At 35.0% G+C, this 20,741-nt stretch overlaps 1 protein-coding gene across 5 annotated transcripts in view; it reads left to right on the forward strand.

Annotated features, from left to right (window-relative positions):
* Positions 1-20,741, forward strand: part of Syt1 (synaptotagmin 1) — a 515,891-nt gene that overhangs the window by 369,594 nt on the left and 125,556 nt on the right. For all 5 annotated transcript variants that reach the window (XM_074083998.1, XM_074083997.1, XM_074083996.1 and 2 more), the window contains 2 exons: positions 3,095-3,262; positions 6,336-6,503. In XM_074083998.1, the coding sequence (XP_073940099.1) occupies positions 3,095-3,262; positions 6,336-6,503 (336 nt within the window). The remainder of the gene's footprint in view (positions 1-3,094; positions 3,263-6,335; positions 6,504-20,741) is intronic.

Here is a 20,741-nt window from a genome sequence, read left to right on the forward strand (position 1 = left end):
TGACAAGGAACTAAAGACTATGAAACAGGAATTCCAACTTCAATTACTCAGAAGTGGTAAAGTACTATTTAGATGAAAGATGATATTAGCGACCTTGTTTTTCTTTTATTGTTGTGCTAAGTAGGGCTGCATTATGGCACTTACAAAGATCCTAATAACGTATCAAAATATTATAGGAATAACTGTTAAAAATCTATAAAGACCTTCTAGGATCCACGACATTAATGAAGATGTTCCTTTACCTTCTGAATTGCTAAAGAAATTAAGAAACTAGATAAGAACTAGGAGAATCAATTTGGCTGTTAAGAATCCTTAGCATATAGCCCTTGTCCAACTAGGGGAGCTCAAATCTCTGCAGTCCATTTTTCTTATGCTTCTGGTTGAGGAAGAATTGATAACTGCAAGCACAATTCCTACTAATACACCATGGGCTGGTAATATCCGGTTCTATCATTAATGAATGAAAAATGAATCAAACACTAATGCCCAGCTTTGATGACTGATGTCCAAAGTCAGAGCTATAAGCCATTGTAGAAACTCTGTGCTTCATTTATGAAAAGACAATTCAAATAACGTCTTCAATGTCTGATGTTTCCATGCCGCCCATGAGGACATGGAGATATGCTCCTTCATATTTAAAAATATTACTGTTTGTTCAGCTTTATTATAGCCCTGGCTCATTATTTCATAATATGGCCTAGAAATCTGCATATTTGTGTATAGGTATGGCTTTATACAAGTCTAGAAGCACACAATTTACAGTTATTTACAATAGGGTATTTTAGGTCATTTCTATCACTTCTGCCAAAATGTGACTATCAAGATTTGCTTAGGAGAAAAATCTATTATTTATATATTCCAGGGAAAGTCAAAGTCAATTTATGCCGGCATATAACATGTTTTCTATCAATTTAACCTGCCTTTATTTATACACCCAATATTTTTTCCCAACTTATTCTTCATTCATATTTCCCAGTAGAAATCCACTGTCATCTCATCCTGCTTAGTCATAATTTTGAAACATCGAAATTGGCTTTAAGTGCTATAAGTATTTTATAGAGTAGTAGTATTTTTAAGAAAATTAATAATAGGTCTGAGGTTTTTTTACTCAAAAATAATGAGAGTATATTTACTTCTCCCTTTTCAGCAAACATAAAATCTAAAACTGGTGGTTTGTTCCAAAAGATTTTACCTGAGGAAAAAATTTAAATATAATGCATTGCTTTTTCCAAATGCTCTTAGCTAACTTGATTTATGAAATGATTCCTATGAGTTACAAAAGATACGGTGTGGGGGCTTTGTAGATAAAACTAGTCAAGTATGCATATTTGTTTACAGAAACTAACAGAAAAGCTTAAAACACTCTAGTTGAGAAACTTCTGTGGGGAAAAAGGTGATATTTATCTAAGGCAGAAGTAAAGGGAGGTTGCCAGGCATGACTCCTTTTCTCATTAACAAAATAGCCCCAAATCTCTAAAATAAAAATGACCTAGTTTTAAAGAGTTTCGGCTACATCACTAGTGTTTTCCCTGACCAAAAGAAAACTGGTTATAAAAAGTGAAATAAGGAAATAGGGTCTTGCTTATTCACATTCCCATATAAAGGCAAGAACACTGAACACAAATTTAGCAACCAAGAGACAGACTGTTTCCTTTGCTAATCATGTCTTTATGATCCAATGCCTACGTTAGCTATTCTTGGGCCATCTGTCTCTGTTTTGTGTACCTACAATCCAGCAGTCATTCCTACTGTCGCAACATGATGCCACAAAGCAGATACTGCAGCTTTAAAATGGAAACAACATACTTCTTCAGGGTATAATCCAGGTTAACAGTTGAGCTCACTAGCCAAAATGCACTTAAGCAGAAGGCAGGTCAGCTTTACAGAAAATGGATATAATCTTTTCCTTTTATGTCAGCACTGGGGTTTAAACTCAGGACCTTGCACTTGTAGGCAAGTGCTCTACCAACTCTCTTTGCTCTAGTTATTTTTCAAACAGAGTCTCATGCTTTTACACACGCCAGTCTTGAACTACAATCTTCCTACCTATGCTTCTAGCATAGCTAGAATTACAGATGTGAGCAACCATGCCTGGCTCCCATGTAAATTTTTTAAGGAAGTAAATTGCTTTTCCATTCTATAGACTGAAAAGTTACAGACTCAATTTTTTAAACCCTGAAGGAAAACCTATACCTCAAAGAGCAGTAGTCTACTTTGTTTCCCAAATGGAGTTAAGCTAGACTGTCAACCTGAAACCTCTGATGGCAGGATATCTAGAATATTCCACCTACGTCTTTTTTTTCCTTTATAAAAATATAAACAATGCCTTAATATTCTAATATACCCAATGAGATTTAGGATTATAGGAGTGAGAAAACAGGTTTGAATAAATGCACAGATTTCTGCTGTTGGAAAAAATCAGAAACATAGTTACTTAGCTTTAAAAAAAAACATACCTGTAATCTCCCCTTCCTTTCTATGTAGCTTAAATTATATTTCTTCGATCCAATGACCTATATTTAAACACTAAATTTATTGAGTAATTATTCTATTGTAACTTAAAGTAGCCAGCACACAAGGATAGGTCAAGTATGATAGCTACTTGAAGATTTTATTTTGTATCTCAAATTGTTACCCAATTTCTAAGAAATTTCTATTTAGCTGGTCTCAGGTTTTACAAAAGAATAAAAAAATCCCTACTTTGTAATTACAGACTTGTGATTGTTTAATGATTTATTTCCACTTATAAATCATGAAAAAACAATGCACAGAGCTTTTAGCAACTGTAAAGTTATTTGATTGCAACCCTTTTGCAAATATGAATTCCATATTTAAGTGTAATCAGCAACCTTTTAACAGCCTCTTTTGTGCTTAAAACTAGGCTTCCTAGAGCCTGCATCTGTCATAATTGGGTTTTTGAAGTCTAGAGAGCTCATTTCATTTTCCTTCTGTATTCAGATTCATAAGAGAATAGACAGATATTAAGAGCAAAGAAGAATAGGGAGAAATCACACCATGCAGCACTGTGAACAAATCAGTCTCTCCCAGGATGTCCACCAACATTTATGCTTATTGTTTCTGTCATACATTTCAGCTGCTTGTGGGGATCATCCAGGCTGCTGAGCTGCCCGCCCTAGACATGGGGGGGACCTCTGATCCTTATGTCAAAGTGTTTCTGCTGCCTGATAAAAAGAAGAAATTTGAGACAAAAGTCCACCGAAAAACCCTTAATCCTGTCTTCAATGAGCAATTTACTTTCAAGGTATAATTTTCATATTTACTTATAACTTTTCCTTTATTATTTTAGACAAACGACTGGCTTTATTATTACATGTACATGAAGATTTATTCTGGGATTTAGAATGATTCTATTCAGACTATTACATTTTTATCTTCATTCTAGCAAAGAATCTATATTGCACTTGAATGTGATCAAAGTCAGATTCAGTTCCATCTTTTCAGAATCAAACATAGATTTTTCCATATTCAGAATAGAATATAGACTTTTCAATGTCACACTCACATCTAAAAAGTAAAGTCAAGTCCAGGAATGCTCGTGTGCTTGGATATCCCACTCCCATCACCACCAAAAATAAAGCCAAAGGAACAAAATCTTATTTTCCTGAATTTCAAAGTTTCTGAAAATAGGTAAACCATGTTGCAATCACAGGCTACAGTAAGCCTGTGATTCCAGTGCTTCTGTGGTACAAATGGATATTATTCTTGTTGCAAAATTCTGTGTGTGTAGGGGCAATTTGAATATTCTAAAACCCTTCTTCTCATCATCAATAAAAAGAATATGAGCATATTGCTTTCTGAATTTCAAGCATTTTCCTGACTCTAGGCTCTTCATCTTGTTGAGACACCTCAGTTAACAAACAATGACCAAGAGACGTTCTGGTCATATAATAATTTGTCAGAAAAACATGTTCTGCTGGTCTCAGAGAACTTTGTAGCTCTTGGCTAGAAGTCATTCATAAAAACAATTCTTTTGGTTGAATATGTGAAATTGTTTAAAATGCATTACTTAGAACAATACATTTCTGGAAAATGAAATGCCTGTGACTATGCCAGCAAGCTGATTCAAAATCACCCTGTCCATAGTCAGGCTTAGCAATACCATGTGCCTTGTGTCAGCAAACATTCTGATGCAAATTAACTGGTGAAGCTGAGGGCATGAATCACTTTCTTAAATCTTGTTTTCAATTTCGTGAAGGAGCACTGTCTTTCTATTCTCTCTAAAATTTCTGAGTTTTCAAGACACAAGTCCTTTACAATGTGTTGTCAGTAATATTATTTAAAAGTCTAGTTTTTCTGTGCCCAGAGTGAAAGTAGCAATAATAACATTCTGGAAATTCTCAGCTTGCAAGGAACTAATCACTGTGGTCAATATCCTATAAAACTTAAAATAAAGATAAACTTAAAAATATTCTAAATAATGATCAACAGTATTTTATTTATATATTGACTTTACTTAGCTCTAGTTTCTAACTAGAATTCAGTAAGCAGATTCTTATTTTATTTGAAACAATATTATGGTGCTTTCCTTTGTTTCAAGTTACCTGTATAAATGTCTAAAAATGTATTTCTAATAATTTTATCAGTAATTTCTATGACTCCACAAAGTATAATTATTAAAATTTTATAACTGTTTATAAACATTTACAAGTTCTTTTTAATTTATTTCAGGAAGTTTGATCAAGCCATAAATAAATTCAAAGCACAAAATAGTTTGAGATGTTTAAAAACCAAATTAAGTTTTTTAGAGAACTGGGTCCAGGAGATGTTCAGTAGACATCGTGAATTACACGTCTTTAAAAGCCAAGAGCAATAGGAATGCCAATCTGAATGGCAGCATAAGAGAGTTTAAAGAGGATTAACCTTAGAATTAAGCTAATCTATTTCACATAAACTAAACATGCCCCAAGTTACATTCTTCTTTTCTCCAAAACAAACCCCTTCTTGAAGGAGGTATTAATGAATAATCAATATTTCTTGAGTGACTACTCTGTGCTAGGTATTTTACATATATTCACCCACCCATAAAATGGCCCCAAAAAGTAAGTACCATTATCACGGTTGGATAGATCAGGAAACTGAAGTCGATTCATTTGCCTCAGGTCCTTCAGCTAGAAAGTTAGGAAGCCCAGGTCCAGGTCTTTCTGATGACAAACCAAGGCTTTTGACTGTGACTATTCTAGTACAGTCATCCAAAAATTACAGAAATTTTAGAAATATAATAAAATTTTGAAGGGTTTACCTATTCCTACTCTAAAATTTGTTTTTTCCATCAAAATTCAGCTCTTTCAAGTTTATTTTAGATTTTTTTAATGGTAAAACATTCTATTTAGTTTTTAGTCATTGTATTTTAATTAAATAATCAGAATCTAAACAGATGGTAGAAAAATAAAGAATAATCTATGGGAAGCTAAAATTTCTTGTACATATATGGGCAAGTATTATTCTTTCTCTTTCCCTATTTAATATACAAACTTAATTGAGAAATGTTTGCTGGAGCATAAGACAGCCATTTATTCTGATAAAATAATAATAAGTGAGTGAACATTGATCAAACCTTTAATACAAGTCTAAACAATTTCTTAATTAGGCATTTCTATTCAGTTACTGAAGTGTAGCTTCCTTGGATTGCACTGCTTTTCCCTGAATATTAAAAATGTCACTAATAAACTTTCCAACCCATAGCATCTGTCCCAGATATATTTGAACAGCTGGAGAATTCATCAGTTCTTGGCCTTTTGCCACTACCCATCCTAAAGAGTGTCATACCTACAAATGAACTTCAAGATTCATATTATAATGAATCTCTGATATTCAAAACATCAATTTGCTAGTCAGTGCATGTCAATCAGTAAATTATTTTAGAGAGTAGGTGAGGATTCATTCGAATCCTTCACACTCTTAGAATATCTTTTAATAAGTCACTGCTCCATTACACTGTGGTATCCAAATGACTTGAAAGAGTTAATGGAAATTTGAAACAAGTTGTCTGCCCCTGAGTAATCTATACTCTGACAATATGACTTAGAGCAGCAAAACAAAATATTCTGCAAGAGAAATCTATACAGCAAATGCAATCACTCATTTATTCTTTTATTAATCATGAAGTGTTTATTGCATTATAGTAAGATACATTATTAACAGTACACGTGTTTTTCCAAGTAGTTTTAAACCTTAAGTGGTTAAAAGTCTCAATTAAAAAAAAATCACCCACTGTCTTTCTCCAACATAAATATTCAATTTAAGTTCTATAAACAAGTAACAGACTTCAAGCATTTTTGTGACCACGTGTCTTATCCTCATCTCTTTTTCTGCAGGTGCCGTACTCGGAATTGGGTGGGAAAACACTGGTGATGGCTGTGTATGATTTTGATCGTTTCTCTAAGCATGACATCATTGGAGAATTCAAAGTTCCCATGAACACAGTGGATTTTGGTCACGTAACTGAGGAATGGCGTGACCTGCAAAGTGCTGAGAAGGAAGAGGTAGGAAAATCATTAGCATTTCTAATGTAACAAGCTGTACTTGTCAGTTGCTGTTCATATAATAACCTATTGAGAGATGTTCGTTATGAAAGGTGATATGGGCCTCTAGCTGTTGACAGCTGGCAAAATAGGGTCAGAGGGATTATATAACCTTATAAAAAGTATACAGGTCTTCTGTATGTTATCTGAAAGAAAAGAGAGATATTTGTGCATGGGGTCTATAAGCAGCATCTCTGGATACACAAACTACCTCTAAAAGCTTATAAAATAATGCACATACACCTTCTTTAAAATGACAGTGAAAAATCATCTGATTCTTTGTATTTTTCACAATCATTTTGTGTTTTCTACATAGATTATATAACTATTATGGTGAAATAAAATGATACTTTTCCTTGATTATTTCTGCATATTGCAGATAATTCTTTGTTTCTCCTGAAGATATCAGATCAACTGTAATTCACAAAGACTGATATTAATTCCATTTTATAAATGACTCACATTTTTATAGCACTCTTCACATTATTTTTTTTCCAAGTTTTGATAGTTAAGCCCAGTATTTTTCTGTGATTGAAAAAAGGGAACTTCAATATCCTTAGTGCATGTATGCTCCATAATAATCAATTCTATTTGACTATCCTGTGCCCGCCTGGCACAGGCATTTTTCTATGACTCTCTCTGCAGGTCAATACCAAGAAAGCAAACAACCCTTAGCTTCTCCAAATTCCTGAACCTTTTCCAGCTACTTTTTTGGATCCTAAAATGTGGCTATAATTACCCAAGACATTGCAAACAGCCACAGTCTTTAGGATCACCATATCCTTAAAATTTGTAAGATGTGGTCACTTTAGGGCCTTCACAGAAATTCAACCAAGTCTATTACCTGGGAATCTTCCAGCCATCTACAGCTACAAAATTCAAACCCCTATTAAGAAGTAAGGTTTTAGAACGGGGTTGTTGATTGCTATGCTGAAATTGGGTTTTGTGTGTGCTCTAAAATTATTGAGTTAAGCCCTGCTTCCTTCTGGGGAGAAGATATAGATATCTATACGTCTAATAAAACAAGAAAAAAAATACTGAGTTTACCAATTTTATGATTTTTATAAATAGTTCTTCCCGTGAGTGAAGTAATGTTGATGTTAAGTCAAACATCTGGATGAAGAGAAATGTTCTATTACTCAATCATGATATTTCTAAATAACAAATTAGTGAGGGGTTTTATTGAATTTTTATATTTCATTGAAATGTGTGACTCCATGTGAATTCCTAATGTCTAGAGGTTGTCTGGGACCATAATAAATATTCAGTAACTGATTTGCATTTAAGTAACTGGTTTTTGATTGGCTCATTGATTGACTATGACCCCCTTGTACTTCATAATGCCCACCTGGCCCAGACTGCATGGCTTACAGCACTACCCACACCAGATGAAGGTATGGGATTCTAAGACCTTACCCAGTGAATTTCTGTAAAAATGGAAAATATTTTTGCCTGAATTCAGGAAATGTAGACCATCACACAAATTTTCCTTTATGAAAATTCTTTGGGTATGTTCAGACTTTAACACTTAACACTAAGCTGACAGGTTTGACTCTAGAATATAGAAGGTCAAGTAGATACCCCAAAAGAATCACATTTTTGCTTTCATCCCTCTACTTGCCCCTTCTTTCTTTTTTCTACATTTTTCTTCCTCTTCCATGTCCTCCCTCTAAGACTTTTGTCACTCAAATCATTATAAATGATTCATTTTGAAAGTATTTATTAAATATTACTATATTCCTAGAAATATGCTCTTTTAGACTTTTTCTAAGTGAAAAGAATAGGTATTTCTGCTTCCATGTACTTTTGGGTTGTCTCCTAACTCCACTCTGAACTCTCTGATTTCCAACTAAACTGTTTTCTGGAAAAAGGTCTTCCTTAAGGTCAAACACTTCTAGGTTTCAATCCTAACTGATCCATTTACTAGTTCTGAGACCTTAAATTTAGTTTTGTGATCTAGAAAACAGCCTGACATTATCTACCTCTTATCTTACTTATAGGTCAAATAGGATTGAATATAAAATACCTAGCGTAGCGTCTGGTATGTAGTAACTGTTCAGTGAATGAAGACCTCCTATTCTTTTTTCCTGGCCTATTTTCTTTTATTGTGTTTCCATTTTCTACATGTTCTGTCCTTTTTTCCTCTAACCACTATTGTGGCTGCTAAATGACTCTGGAAGTTTTTAATGGTAAATAATAACTCTACAATACATTTTTTAAACTCTTGAGACTTCCTCTTTGATATCAACTCAGGAATATTAATTTTTGGTTTCATTTGAGTGGCTAGTACTCTTTATTATGATATAGAAACCTCATAAAACAGACGTCTAGTTTGCAAAGTGTCTCTGGATGACTAGACCCAGGTAGGAACTTTCTCATAATAAAGGAAATAAGGTTCCAATTACATTTCATATCTGTAGAATTGCTTATTCTCAATGATATGTGCTCTATTTTTTCATGCTACTGTTCATTAACTGCATAAAATTATAATTGTGTGAATAAATTGAAGCTTAGATTTACTTTAGTTCTCATGAATTTAAAGGAATTGTTTTTTCCATTTTACATGAGCAATTTTGTTTGTGGTTTTGTTTTATCTTTCATCTAACAGAGCTAAATGTTATTTTTAACATTGTAATGAACTGAAAGATACCAAAGAAAAGTGAGAATAGAGAATTCAAAGAATAGCTTTGGAATCTGGAAACGGAATCCAGTTAAGTAAACTTGTTCAATAAAAGACTTGAACTTAAGCAGATTAAATCAGACCCACTGAGATTCAACCTCCAATTTGAATAGAATGCTGTTTTTGCCAGAATGTTGACAACTACAGAAGTCTTAGGTGATGAAGCAATTGTGTGAGCTAAAGGATTACATGGTCAGTTTATGTACAAGCAATTTAGAAATTAAGGGGAAAGAGTATGGATAGTGTGAGGGCCTCATTTGGAACTTACTAAGCACATGTTTAAAAAGGAGGGGATGTAGACAAGATAAACTGTGTCACAAAGAACCACAACAAGCACACACCTTCCACTGTTAGATTCTAGCACTGATGAAGTTTGCATTTGGCTTGATAATGTTCCTCAAATTAACACAGTCAAAACCATTTTACTGCTTATGGTCACTTTCAGTTTTTTTTCTTATTTTATGTTACATAATTGACAACTCCCTCTTTACATCTTCTAAGAGATGACAGTGGACTTTGACATTGGAGTTGGCTCAGACTTCATATTTTTGTTTCTTTTTATTATTATTATTATTATTATTATTGTGCTGGGTGGGGGTACATTGTGGCATTTACAAAAGTTCTTACAATGTATCAAATATATTATAGTTGAATTCAGAAGTGTGTTTCCTCTGAGTTTCAAGAAGTGGTTATATATAGAGCTATTAGTTTTATCCTCTCAGTGTATGGCCTCAAAACCATCTTATATAATGTGTATGATCATTTGCAAAAGACTTCCAAAATCAATAACCAGTATATGTTGAATTTTTAGACTTTTTTGTTTCCTTTTCTCTCCTTTTCCTTTTTTTCTTTTAAGATTTTTGTAGTAGTTACTCATGTCACCCACAGGTGAAATCTGAAACCAATTGTCATACTTTCAGAATAATCCATTGTTTGTCTAATTACTTCAGGTATTATACTCAACAGCAATGACTCCATTTTTCTCTTTTTATCAACTTATGAATCCAGCATCAGGTACATCATCAGAGTATTTAGATCCTTTCTATTTAACATTTTTTTCCTCCCATCCTCATGCTTTTCAATATTGTCTCATCTCTAAAAACAGCACGAGAAATACACACCACACAGCTAAGCCTTTGGGAAGGGGAGGCATCCTGCCTTGCTAGGCTACAGGCTCTCCTGACTTGACCAGCACTGTTTTGTCTCCATTAGAGAACAAGTCTGTCACCTCTGCTTTGTGTGGAATTCATCAGAGTGATTTTTAAGTGAGATTCTGCAATCCAGTGCAAATAGAAAAAAGAAATTGATTACTGAATTAAAACAAGTTGGGACATAATTTAATTAATACCCAAGCAGAAGGGAAGAGAAACTACATTACTGCCTTAATGGAAAATCAATTTTGTAAGAAAATTTCACATTTTTAAGCCTAATTAGAAAAACATTTACTTCACGGAAAAGCATTTGGAGAATAAATACGCAATCAAATGGCAGAAGTTTTTTGGCTTCTAATGGTCAATTGCTTGGCGCTTTAGAATGGACTAAAAAGTTATTATTCCTTAGAGCTACTTTATGGTCAAAGATTGTGAAAAAACTAAGTTAGGCAGCAACTTATACTCTCAGAGCATCTCACCCCAACAAATCAAAGTTCTGAATTGAAAGAGTTATGAAAGTTCAAGCATGATGCCAATAAGAACTTTCTACATCACTCACAAACCATCACATTTGAGAAATGTGACGAAGACCTTCACTTATACCTATAGCATTTCAGGAAGTAATATTTAAATTTTGCTTTTGTTTCCTTATTCATTGCCTACCTGTCCTACTAGAGTGTAAGCTCCATCCAAGCATCAGTCGTATCTACTGTCCTCTACTACAAAACCAAATTTGATCACAAGCAAGGACACAATAGGGGTGCAAAAAAGTTGTTGAATAAATGCATGAAAAGAGATGTTATTAAACTATAAGAAATGTTTCCAAAGTGGCCTTTATAGTTCATTTTACCAATAATAATCATTTTTTGTAATATATAAATACCGTGGTACATCTTAGTGTACACTTAGTATCTATGTGTCCATTTTATGGGACTTGGAACATACTGATTCTCCTTTAAATTGCACATGTATAGACACACTTAAATAATAACACTGTGTCACTGGCCAAAAACAGATTGAGTTAAATCTGAGTCTTTGGTCAGATTTTCAGTCACCAATTATAACCATACTTCTATCACATAATAAACATTGTCCACTTTATCATATGGCTTCTAAGAACACCTGAGAAGAAAAGCAAGTAACTTGATAGATAAAAATCTATATTCTCACTTCACTGAGTTCCTAAATAAAAATTTAATATTTTATTTTTATTGAAAATTGTCTGAAAAAGTAATATAAATTGGACACATTTAAAGCAAGAATTAAATGGGGGTAGATGCCCTTTCACGACCTTCCATTGTCCCCCAGTTGTCATACTTTAACCTACTACACCTTCCTTCCCCTTCACAGCTATAACTACCCAAATGCCTCTGTCCCAACCTGGCTCCCTTGTTTTCAAAGTTCATCAGTTTACCTTTAACTTCTCTGAGCTGTAAACACAAATAATAACCACCATTTAAGAGACTGTGTGCTACCAGAAAATAAGACTGTGTGCTACCAGAAAATAATTCTCATAACATTCTTCAAAATTGGCATTAAATTTTAAGTCTGTTTTACAAAGTAAGTGTGGGAGAACCTGAGGCCAGGGAAAGTTGAGTAATTTGTTCAAGTTTATATTAGCAATGCTAAAAGTAAAATTCAAACACAATTTTGAAGCCCACTCTCTATTTTATCATACTCTCTTATTTAAATTTTCTCTCTTGATCTTCTCAGCTTCAAAGCTTAGCTATAAATTACATTTCAATGCAAAATTCTAATGGTCATTCATTTTCTTTAGCTTTGGCTTGATTTTTAGAATCCTAACATTTGGTCAGCTTACAACTAGTTAAGAGCACCATATGTTCTCCATTTTAGATATCATAATACATTTTCAATATCTACAAGATGGCAAAAACGTAGTAAATATACTATTTTTGTTCACAAAGGTATGTACTCAGGGTGAATTCCTGCCCAGGATACAAAGCCTTAAAATTTGAAGAATTTAACAAACATTAACACAAACATGTTATTATTCCTACATGAATACTAATGAATTCAGTAAAAGCAGAGGTGTTTTGCTTTAAAAAAATTTTAAAAATTATTGAGTAGAATATAGATTTTCTTCCATTCATTCAAAACATATGTTGAATATCTGTGAAATTAGTATGTAAGGCAACAGAATATATAAAATATGGAAGATTAACACATATGGGAAATGGTTTATAACAGCAGTAAAATTTCCTAATGTAAAATAATAACCAAAGACGCTTCACAAGAGTTGGGTTGGTGGTGCATGCCTGTAATCCCAGTTCAAGGCCAGCCTGGCCAACAAGTTATAAACACACAAACAAATACTCTGCTTAGGAAAGAAAAGAGATAGACAGGCAGATTCTAAGGAAGAGATGGGGAAAAATAACTAATCTTCAAAACTGAGTAGCATTTGAATAAGCAGAAAGAAACTAAGAATGCTTCCTGAAATAAAAGAGATAGCAAAAACAAATGCATAAAGCTACAGTTACCAATGACAGACCCATGAGAGTGTGAAGCTTGAATGAATATCTTGAGAAATAAAATTGAATAAACTAATCTAATAACAATTTGTCCCTAACATATCAAAGTGATAAATCTAGACTCACAACACTAAGTAAAGCTTTTAAACCTTGTTTCTTCCCCAAAGATGAGAGCTGGAACATGATCCAGGCCCACATCTGTGCTAAACACTTTGAGCACTTTTTACACATCATCTTATGTAATGTCCTCAGCAGCTCTAGGGTGTTACTCTTTATATTCCCATTTTACATATTGGATGTTGCAATTTTCCAAGTGCCACCCAGAAAATAAACAACATAGCAAGGATTTAGACCTAGGTCAGTCTGACTCCCAAACCCATTTTGTCTCTGCTCTACCATACTGCTACTTAGTTTACTAATGTTCAGTGAGTGCAAGGAGACCCTTCCTAGTACATAGCACTGTGCCTAGAATATACAAGGTACTTAAAGATTTTTAAGTAAATTGATTGAACAAAGTAGAATATGAACTTTATTTCATAAATATGAAATTTTATCTTATGCATCATCAGTCATACCATCTATGAGGAAGTCATCTTTAAGGATACCCAACCCTTCCAGTTATGCTGCTTATACTACTGTCCAAAACACTTTTGAGTTCCAGCCCCTATCTCTGAATATCTTTCTCAGTGCACAACACATTCTTTTGTCTGTCCTATACAACACTGACCTGTAACTTAGTCTTTAAAGGGTAAGTTCTATTGAAATAGCTATAAACTATTTTGGGTCAAGCATAGAGTTTTTACTGTGGGAAAGTGGTGAGGTGGGTGCTCTTTTGAGGTTTGTATTCTGAGTTTGACCAAAATGTTCTCAACATTAACATTGTTCCATGGTCTCTCAAATGGGTTACTATGGGGAATTTTATGAATTTCTCATAAATTCTGATACATGTAGTGCCAATGAAGTCTATTTTTTAAATAGAAACCAGTGTAGGTGTTAGTTTTTCTTTTTATCCAAAGAATAAAAGAAAAAACATTAAGTTGAATTTTAAGTAAAGCAGGGCAAAGTGGTTTGTTAGCATGGATTTCATGTGTGTAGGGTGGTGGAACAGAAAATGAGGAGTGGGAGTTGAAATGGGAACAAACAGAAAATGAAAGGAGAATGAGAAAGATAATATAAACAAGAACAATATTGTCAATGTCTGATTTTACATATTTTTGAAATAGTGAAGAAGATTTTGAGTGGGAAGCAATGCAGGAGAATGTCTTGTTCTATCTTCCACACATCTGAACCTTTTAAAATGTAATCTTCTCTGACGAGCTCATCAGATGTTTTGGAACACTTTCTTTTATTATCTTGTTTGTGATTCTTCAAATTAAACGTTTTTACCTTCTGTCTTACTCCTACCTACCTTTGAGCAGGCCAAATGTTTGTATTGTGAAATCTTTAATCCATTACAATCTGTTACTCCACAATTAGAGGAAATGTCAGTGATTGAGTCGTACTACAGAAGAAAGAGCAGACAAACAAGAGCTTAAATAATTAAGACGCACACACTTGCACAAACTTATTTGCTGCAAACATGACTAAACTCTTCTCCATTATAACTAAGAACTTTGAAATATTGCAAATTAGTTTTTTGCATTCATTCTTTTGCTTATTCAATACACATTTATGAAGCTTCTTTTATAGGGCAGGAATTGTGCTAAGTTTTGAGACTATGATGGTGAATAAAATGGACCCTTTAAGCCTAGTCAATTACAAATTAATGGTGAGCCAGCTCTGCAGGGAAGATTGAAGCTGTGGCTGTGGACTCAACCAATGTGAGTTGACTCTACTTAGGAGTGGGGAGTCCTTGGACTTGTTACTCAAATTCTTCCATATAATGAGGTTAATATCACTTATATTTTATCACAAGTTATAATATCACAAGTTATTTTACATTTTAAATTATATAAATCATGTAAAGTGGTTAGAACAATATTTGGCACCTGATAAACTCCCCATAAGTATTATTTTTATTATTTCAAACACTCATTATCTTGCCAGCTAAGAAACTATCATTCTGACTACGAGCCTTACATGCTTCCTTTTGTGAGGACTCTGAGGCAAGCTTAAGGGTTCAGAGACATTATTAGTCATTGTCATGAAAGGGGATGTTTGTGCCTAGATCTCATGTGCAAGACTCTCTGGAGTATGAGTCTTAGCACTCAGAGGCTGAGGCAGGAAGATTATGAGTTTGGAGTTTGAGGCCAGCTTGGGGTGCACAGTGAGAGGCTAACTCAAAAAAAAAAAAGGTAGACAGTAGCAAGTGTTGACAAGAATGTGGAGAAATTGGAACCTTCATCTATGGCTAGTGGGAATGTAAGATGATGTAGCCACTTTGGAAAACAGTCTTACATTTCCTGAAAATATTAAATAGAGACACCATGTGACCTAACAACCATTGCTAGGTAGGCACCTAAGAAAAATGGAAATACACACACATATACAAAAAATGTACAATAATGCTCATAGAAATATTTTTCATAATAGACAAAAGTAGAAACAACCTAAATGTCAATCGACAGATGAATAGATAGAGGAAATCTGCTATATATAAAGTAGAAGATTATTCAGCCATAAAAGGAAATGAAGTACTAGTACATGCTACAATATTGATGAGCCATAGTAGGCAAATCCACACAGACAGTAGATTCATGGTTTCCAAAGGCTAGGGGAGGGAGCAGGCTGGGAGATGGAGAATGACAGGTAATGGGTATTGAGGTTTCTTTTTTGGAATAATAAAAATATTCTAAAATCAGTGGCAGAGGTCATATACATCCCTGTGAGTATACTAAAATCCAGTGAATTGTATAGTTTAAGCAGATGAATTTTATGGTATGTGAATTAAATCATAATAAAGCTTATTTGTCCATTATGACAGTGCTAGGGATTGAATTCAGGGTCTTGTACATGCAAGGTGAAAATAAAGCAATTTTTAGAACTAAAAATAAAAATTCAGCTCAAGGTGTGGCTTAAGGAGTTCAGTACCTGCCTCTCAAGCACAAAACCCTGAGTTCAAAGCCCAGTATCACAAAAAAATAAATAAATTATGATGTATTTCATATGAATTCCTTGTGGATTTACCCTTAACTGGGAAAGACTTTAAATAAATAAAAATAAAACCTCTAAACATGGAAGCAAAACGCTCCAGGTTGATGGGAACCTCACCTGAAAAAGCACTCAGGTAAGCTGGGCACATCCATCATTTTTCAAAAGTTTAGGGATACTCCCTCAAAATACTCTAGACTCTCTTTAAGTGAGGGCACTACTAAGAGTCTTCTTTCAGAGATGACAAACCCAAGCTTAGGCCCTATGGCTAGCCAGTAAGAAATAAGGACTGAGCACCAGTTTTCCTGATCCTAAAGTCATTTTCTATGAGTTTACTCTCAGTTAGGGCTAAAAGTTCCAGACTTAACTCTACTGGTGCAAAGCATTGTTGTGTCTATCAGAACCAATCCTTTTTGGAACCCATCTTCATACATTAGCGTCTCCAGTGGCTCTTTCCTGGACCTCTTCTAACATCAAGACTTTGTAAACTGAGATAAAAGTGACATCCAATAAAATGCACAGATACTAGCCTTATTAAATCTTGACAACTGTATACACTAGTAAAGCCTCCATTCCAATTAAGTTACAGAACATTTCTTACTCTCTAAAAAAAAGTCCCCCATGTCTCCTTCTAATCAAAGTCCCTGTTTTGATTTTTTATCACCATGGATTAGCTTCCCTGTTCTGGAACTACATATAAATGGAACAATATTATTTTGTGTCCAGCTCTTACTCAATATGATGTTTTTGATATCCTTCACACAGCTGCATCCTGTAGTGTTTCACTCCTTTTTCTTGCTAAGTAGTATTCCATTGTGTGCACATATCAAAATTCGTTTAGGCATTTTCTTATTGATGGACTTCTGGGCTGTTTCTGTTTAGGATTATTATGAGAAAAATCTGTTTTAAATACCTTGGACAGCTCTCTATAAACATACTTCCATTTCTATTAGAATTGCTGGTTTAGAGGTAGGTGTAGGCATCATAGTTTTTTTAAAGCTGAACTGACCAGGATGCCTGCCAGATAACAGTCTATACAGGAATGCACTGTGATCTTTGTAGATTCAGTCATGTTTTCTTCTTCTTTTTCCTGGCCTCCCTGATGGTGCTCAGCATAACCTTGACCCTTGACCTTGGTTGTATACTTTCTGTGCTATGCACACACATGGCACTATGTTGTATATATCCTGTTCTCCTATATAAGGTTCATAGCCACATCGTGCTGTAGCATTAAAAAGATGTCTTGTTTACCTATTTTATTGCCTCTAAAAGTAAAGAATTATCTTTTGCACTTCACAGCAGTTAGTTCTTAAGAGAAAACGTGCAGTGGGACAAGGTAGTATAAATTCCAAGTTCAGATCTGATCAACTTTCTGAGCCTCATTTCCTTGTTGAAAAAATTTTACATTTACACAGATCATGTATGTATGCGTTTGAATTTTTTAAATTATTTTTCAAACCCAGGTCTGTCTAATGTCAAATAATTTCTAGAATAAACCATTACATATGCAGAGTAGCTTTTCACTTTCTTATTTCCTGGGAGAAAAAAATCCACTACTTCCAGGACCATTTAAAAGTGTCCAGAGTATTTTTGCTCTCACTGTAAGCCTAGTGACAGTCCCAATATCTTCATCACTGCTCCTGTCCACTCTGCCCAGACTTCAGGTGCCTGGAGGCAAGTGGAACAGCCCCTGAGTGAGCTTTTCTGTAGAACTGATGGAGGAAGTCTCCAGCAGCCTGCTTCACACAACTTCTGCAACTTGCTCGCTGCATGGCAGCCTTGTCTCCTCTTTTCTGTGATTACTTTTTGCTCTATTTTAAGTGCCCCCAAATCACTAATAATATGTGCTTATTTTCCTCCTGAGTCAGAGCACAGAAGGTCTGCGAACCAGGGAAGCACAGCAGTGTACACCAGCGGCACCTTACACCTGGGCTGCAGGACCTGGCACAGCACTGGCTGAGAAAACACAGCAGATCATCAAGCAGTCAGAGAACACAGAGCCCAGAAAACCCAGCCTGGGCCAAAACACCTATTTACACTTGAAAATGCATGTAGGCAGTGCATTGGAGGTGACTTTTCATTCTAGAATAAGGCCCTGTTCTTGACATCTTTCTGAAAGTACTTTGCACAGCATTTTTTTCTTTCCATATGAAACACAGTACAAATGCAAGAACAAATTTCTGGACTCCAGGTAGAACAAGAGCATAGAGATGCATGTGTGAAAGTGAAGTGTGAGCCCCCACATACAATTCCAGCAGAGGCCAGGAAGGAAAACTCAGACGTATTCCTGGTTGATGTTTCTCATTCACTAAGCTTCAAACTTTGTATTGTGGGCAGTGGCTGCTGTTTGCCAACAGTTAACTGACTGCTCTTTAGTTTAAGGTATTATTTCTACATGAATAAATCAATATCGTGACAAGGTGCTTCCTGGAATTTTCACATTCTGCTACTGTTCAAGGAGAGGAGAAAGATAATGTCTCTGGGGAGCCAGTGTAGTGTCAGGAATAGTCTGTTCTTAATTGTATCTCAGTGTCAAAAAATAAAAAGAGTGAGATTAGAATATTAAAATAGGTAAAGAGTCTGGAGGTTTATGTTTTGGTTTTGAACATAGTTTTGTATAAAGCCTAAGTCAGAAATAGAGGGTGCAGCCTCTGAAATGCCTGCCTGGTACAAAAATCAGCATCAGGGTTTAACTTACAGTCGTTGATGGGAGAGACTCACATTTCTCTGTAAAATCAGTGATGTCCCAGACAGTTTCACACTGATACTTTGTTTACATTGAGGTCATCTTTGAAAATAACATAATGGCTGTGAAACTTAAGAGTCACAGAATTGCCTAATTTTAGTTCTGTTTTTTTTTTAAAGGGCCATTTTGCTTCTTTTTGGTAAACAGTGCTTTCAAAGCTCTATGCAAATTTACCTTTAACCATATCATGAGCTCATATCTACTGAGAGTATGAGATGGGCACTGTGCTAAGCGTGCTGTTGGCACATTTATTCCGCTTATTGGGTATGTACAATGCTTATCCCCAACTTAGAGACAAAGAAGCCAAAAAGGCAAAGAAGTTGGAATGGCAGGTGACCATGTAGCTAATAGTGGGAAGGCTGAGATTCACACTTTGGTCTGACTCCAAAGGCACTGATCCACTGTGCCAAGTTGCCTCTAATTAAGAAAGAGGCTACAGAGCCAGTACTAGTGATGATGTCTTAGTCTGCCAGTGTGCACACTGCTCACACTGTATTGTTTGTCTCCCTCACTCCCATTCTCCCAAGTCCAAGGCCATCACCAGCCCATGCAGAGGTAAAGCCTGCAGCCTGCCTGTGCCACATTCCCTGATCCCAAAGCTCTTAGCTGCACCCAAGCTTTCTGAGTCAACTCTTTCCATGCCCACATCCTACACTGGATTCAGATTTTCCCAAGTCCCGCTATTTCCTGTCCCCTGACTCATTCCTTTCCACTCTATAGCAAGTTCCTAGAAAGATAAAGAATTGCTGCCATCTCTTTCATCACCTGTTACAAAATATGATGCTGAACATAGTGCAGAACATCTGACCTTGTAATTAAATCAAAAACATCAAAGATCACTGAGCCAGTGTAACATTCTCCAAATGGAGTCTAATTAGGTATACTTGAACATAAGAGAAATTTCTTTGCAAAGCACAATATTTTTGTATGCTTAAGAGTTTTCTAAATCTATGTTTTATAATGCAATAGAAGAGGGTACATAGCATCATCTAGCAAAGATAAGATATTGAGCTCTGCAGAAATCACCAATTTTTGTCAGGTATGAAAATAACTTCTAAAGAGCAATAAAGCTGCCAAAAATGAGTGGCTCTCCTATAAATTGTTACAATTTGAAATATGATACAGACCATTCTCTTAGATTTCTATTTTAAAACTCACCCATTATGAGAGGGAATAAAAAGTAAAAAGGCAGGCACTACCTCTTAAAAACTGGATGATTACTAAATGCATGTCATTCGGTCCTCAATTTATTCTTTTCTCAAATCCAAATATTTAACATGTTGAAGAATATATTGTAGCATTCCTACCTAGAGGTTTTCATATCAACTTTACGAAATTATTTTGACCTGTTTCACATACAACTTAGTGAAGTTTTTAAACACTTCTTATGTCACTTGTAAATTATAGCAGCATAACTAACCTTAGTCAAAGGAAGAGTGGTTGCTGCCATTTTTAGTTGCGACTTCCAGGCTTTGTATCAGCTGGTGCTAGACCCCATTTCCTGCATCAGCAGCCTGTCCCTCAGGTGAATTCTAGAGACCTTGGCTCTCATTACGCCACCTACCCTTCTCTACCTGCTGGCTATGCAACCTCTTCAAAACTGTCCTACTTTTGCAATTCTAATTGCTGAGAAATTTCTTTAAGGAGGAAAACAGTAAGTTTAATTTAAATCTGAACTAATTAATTCAATGAAATCTCATGAAATGTGTTACAGATAAGCCAAATTTGCAAATGAGGAAACAGACTCACAGAAACTAACAAACATGTTTGAAATCATACAAGTAGCAAATAAGACAGAACTTTTCAAATCCGCATGTTAATTGCTGTTTATTCTATTTTTAAATTTCTTCAGAACAGTGGCTTCATCAAAGTCTTAGTCTTTCAAATACAAGAAATGTTCAAGAAAAGTATAAGGAACCCTGGTAATCAACCTATGAAAGAAATGCAAGGTGGCTGGGTATGGTGGCTCATACCTATAATCCCAGCTACTCAGGAAGCAGAGCTCAAGAGGATTGTAGTTCCAAGTTAGGCCAGGCAAAAAGT

Source organism: Castor canadensis, chromosome 8, assembly GCF_047511655.1.
Source record: "Castor canadensis chromosome 8, mCasCan1.hap1v2, whole genome shotgun sequence".
Classification (NCBI taxonomy): domain Eukaryota; kingdom Metazoa; phylum Chordata; class Mammalia; order Rodentia; family Castoridae; genus Castor; species Castor canadensis.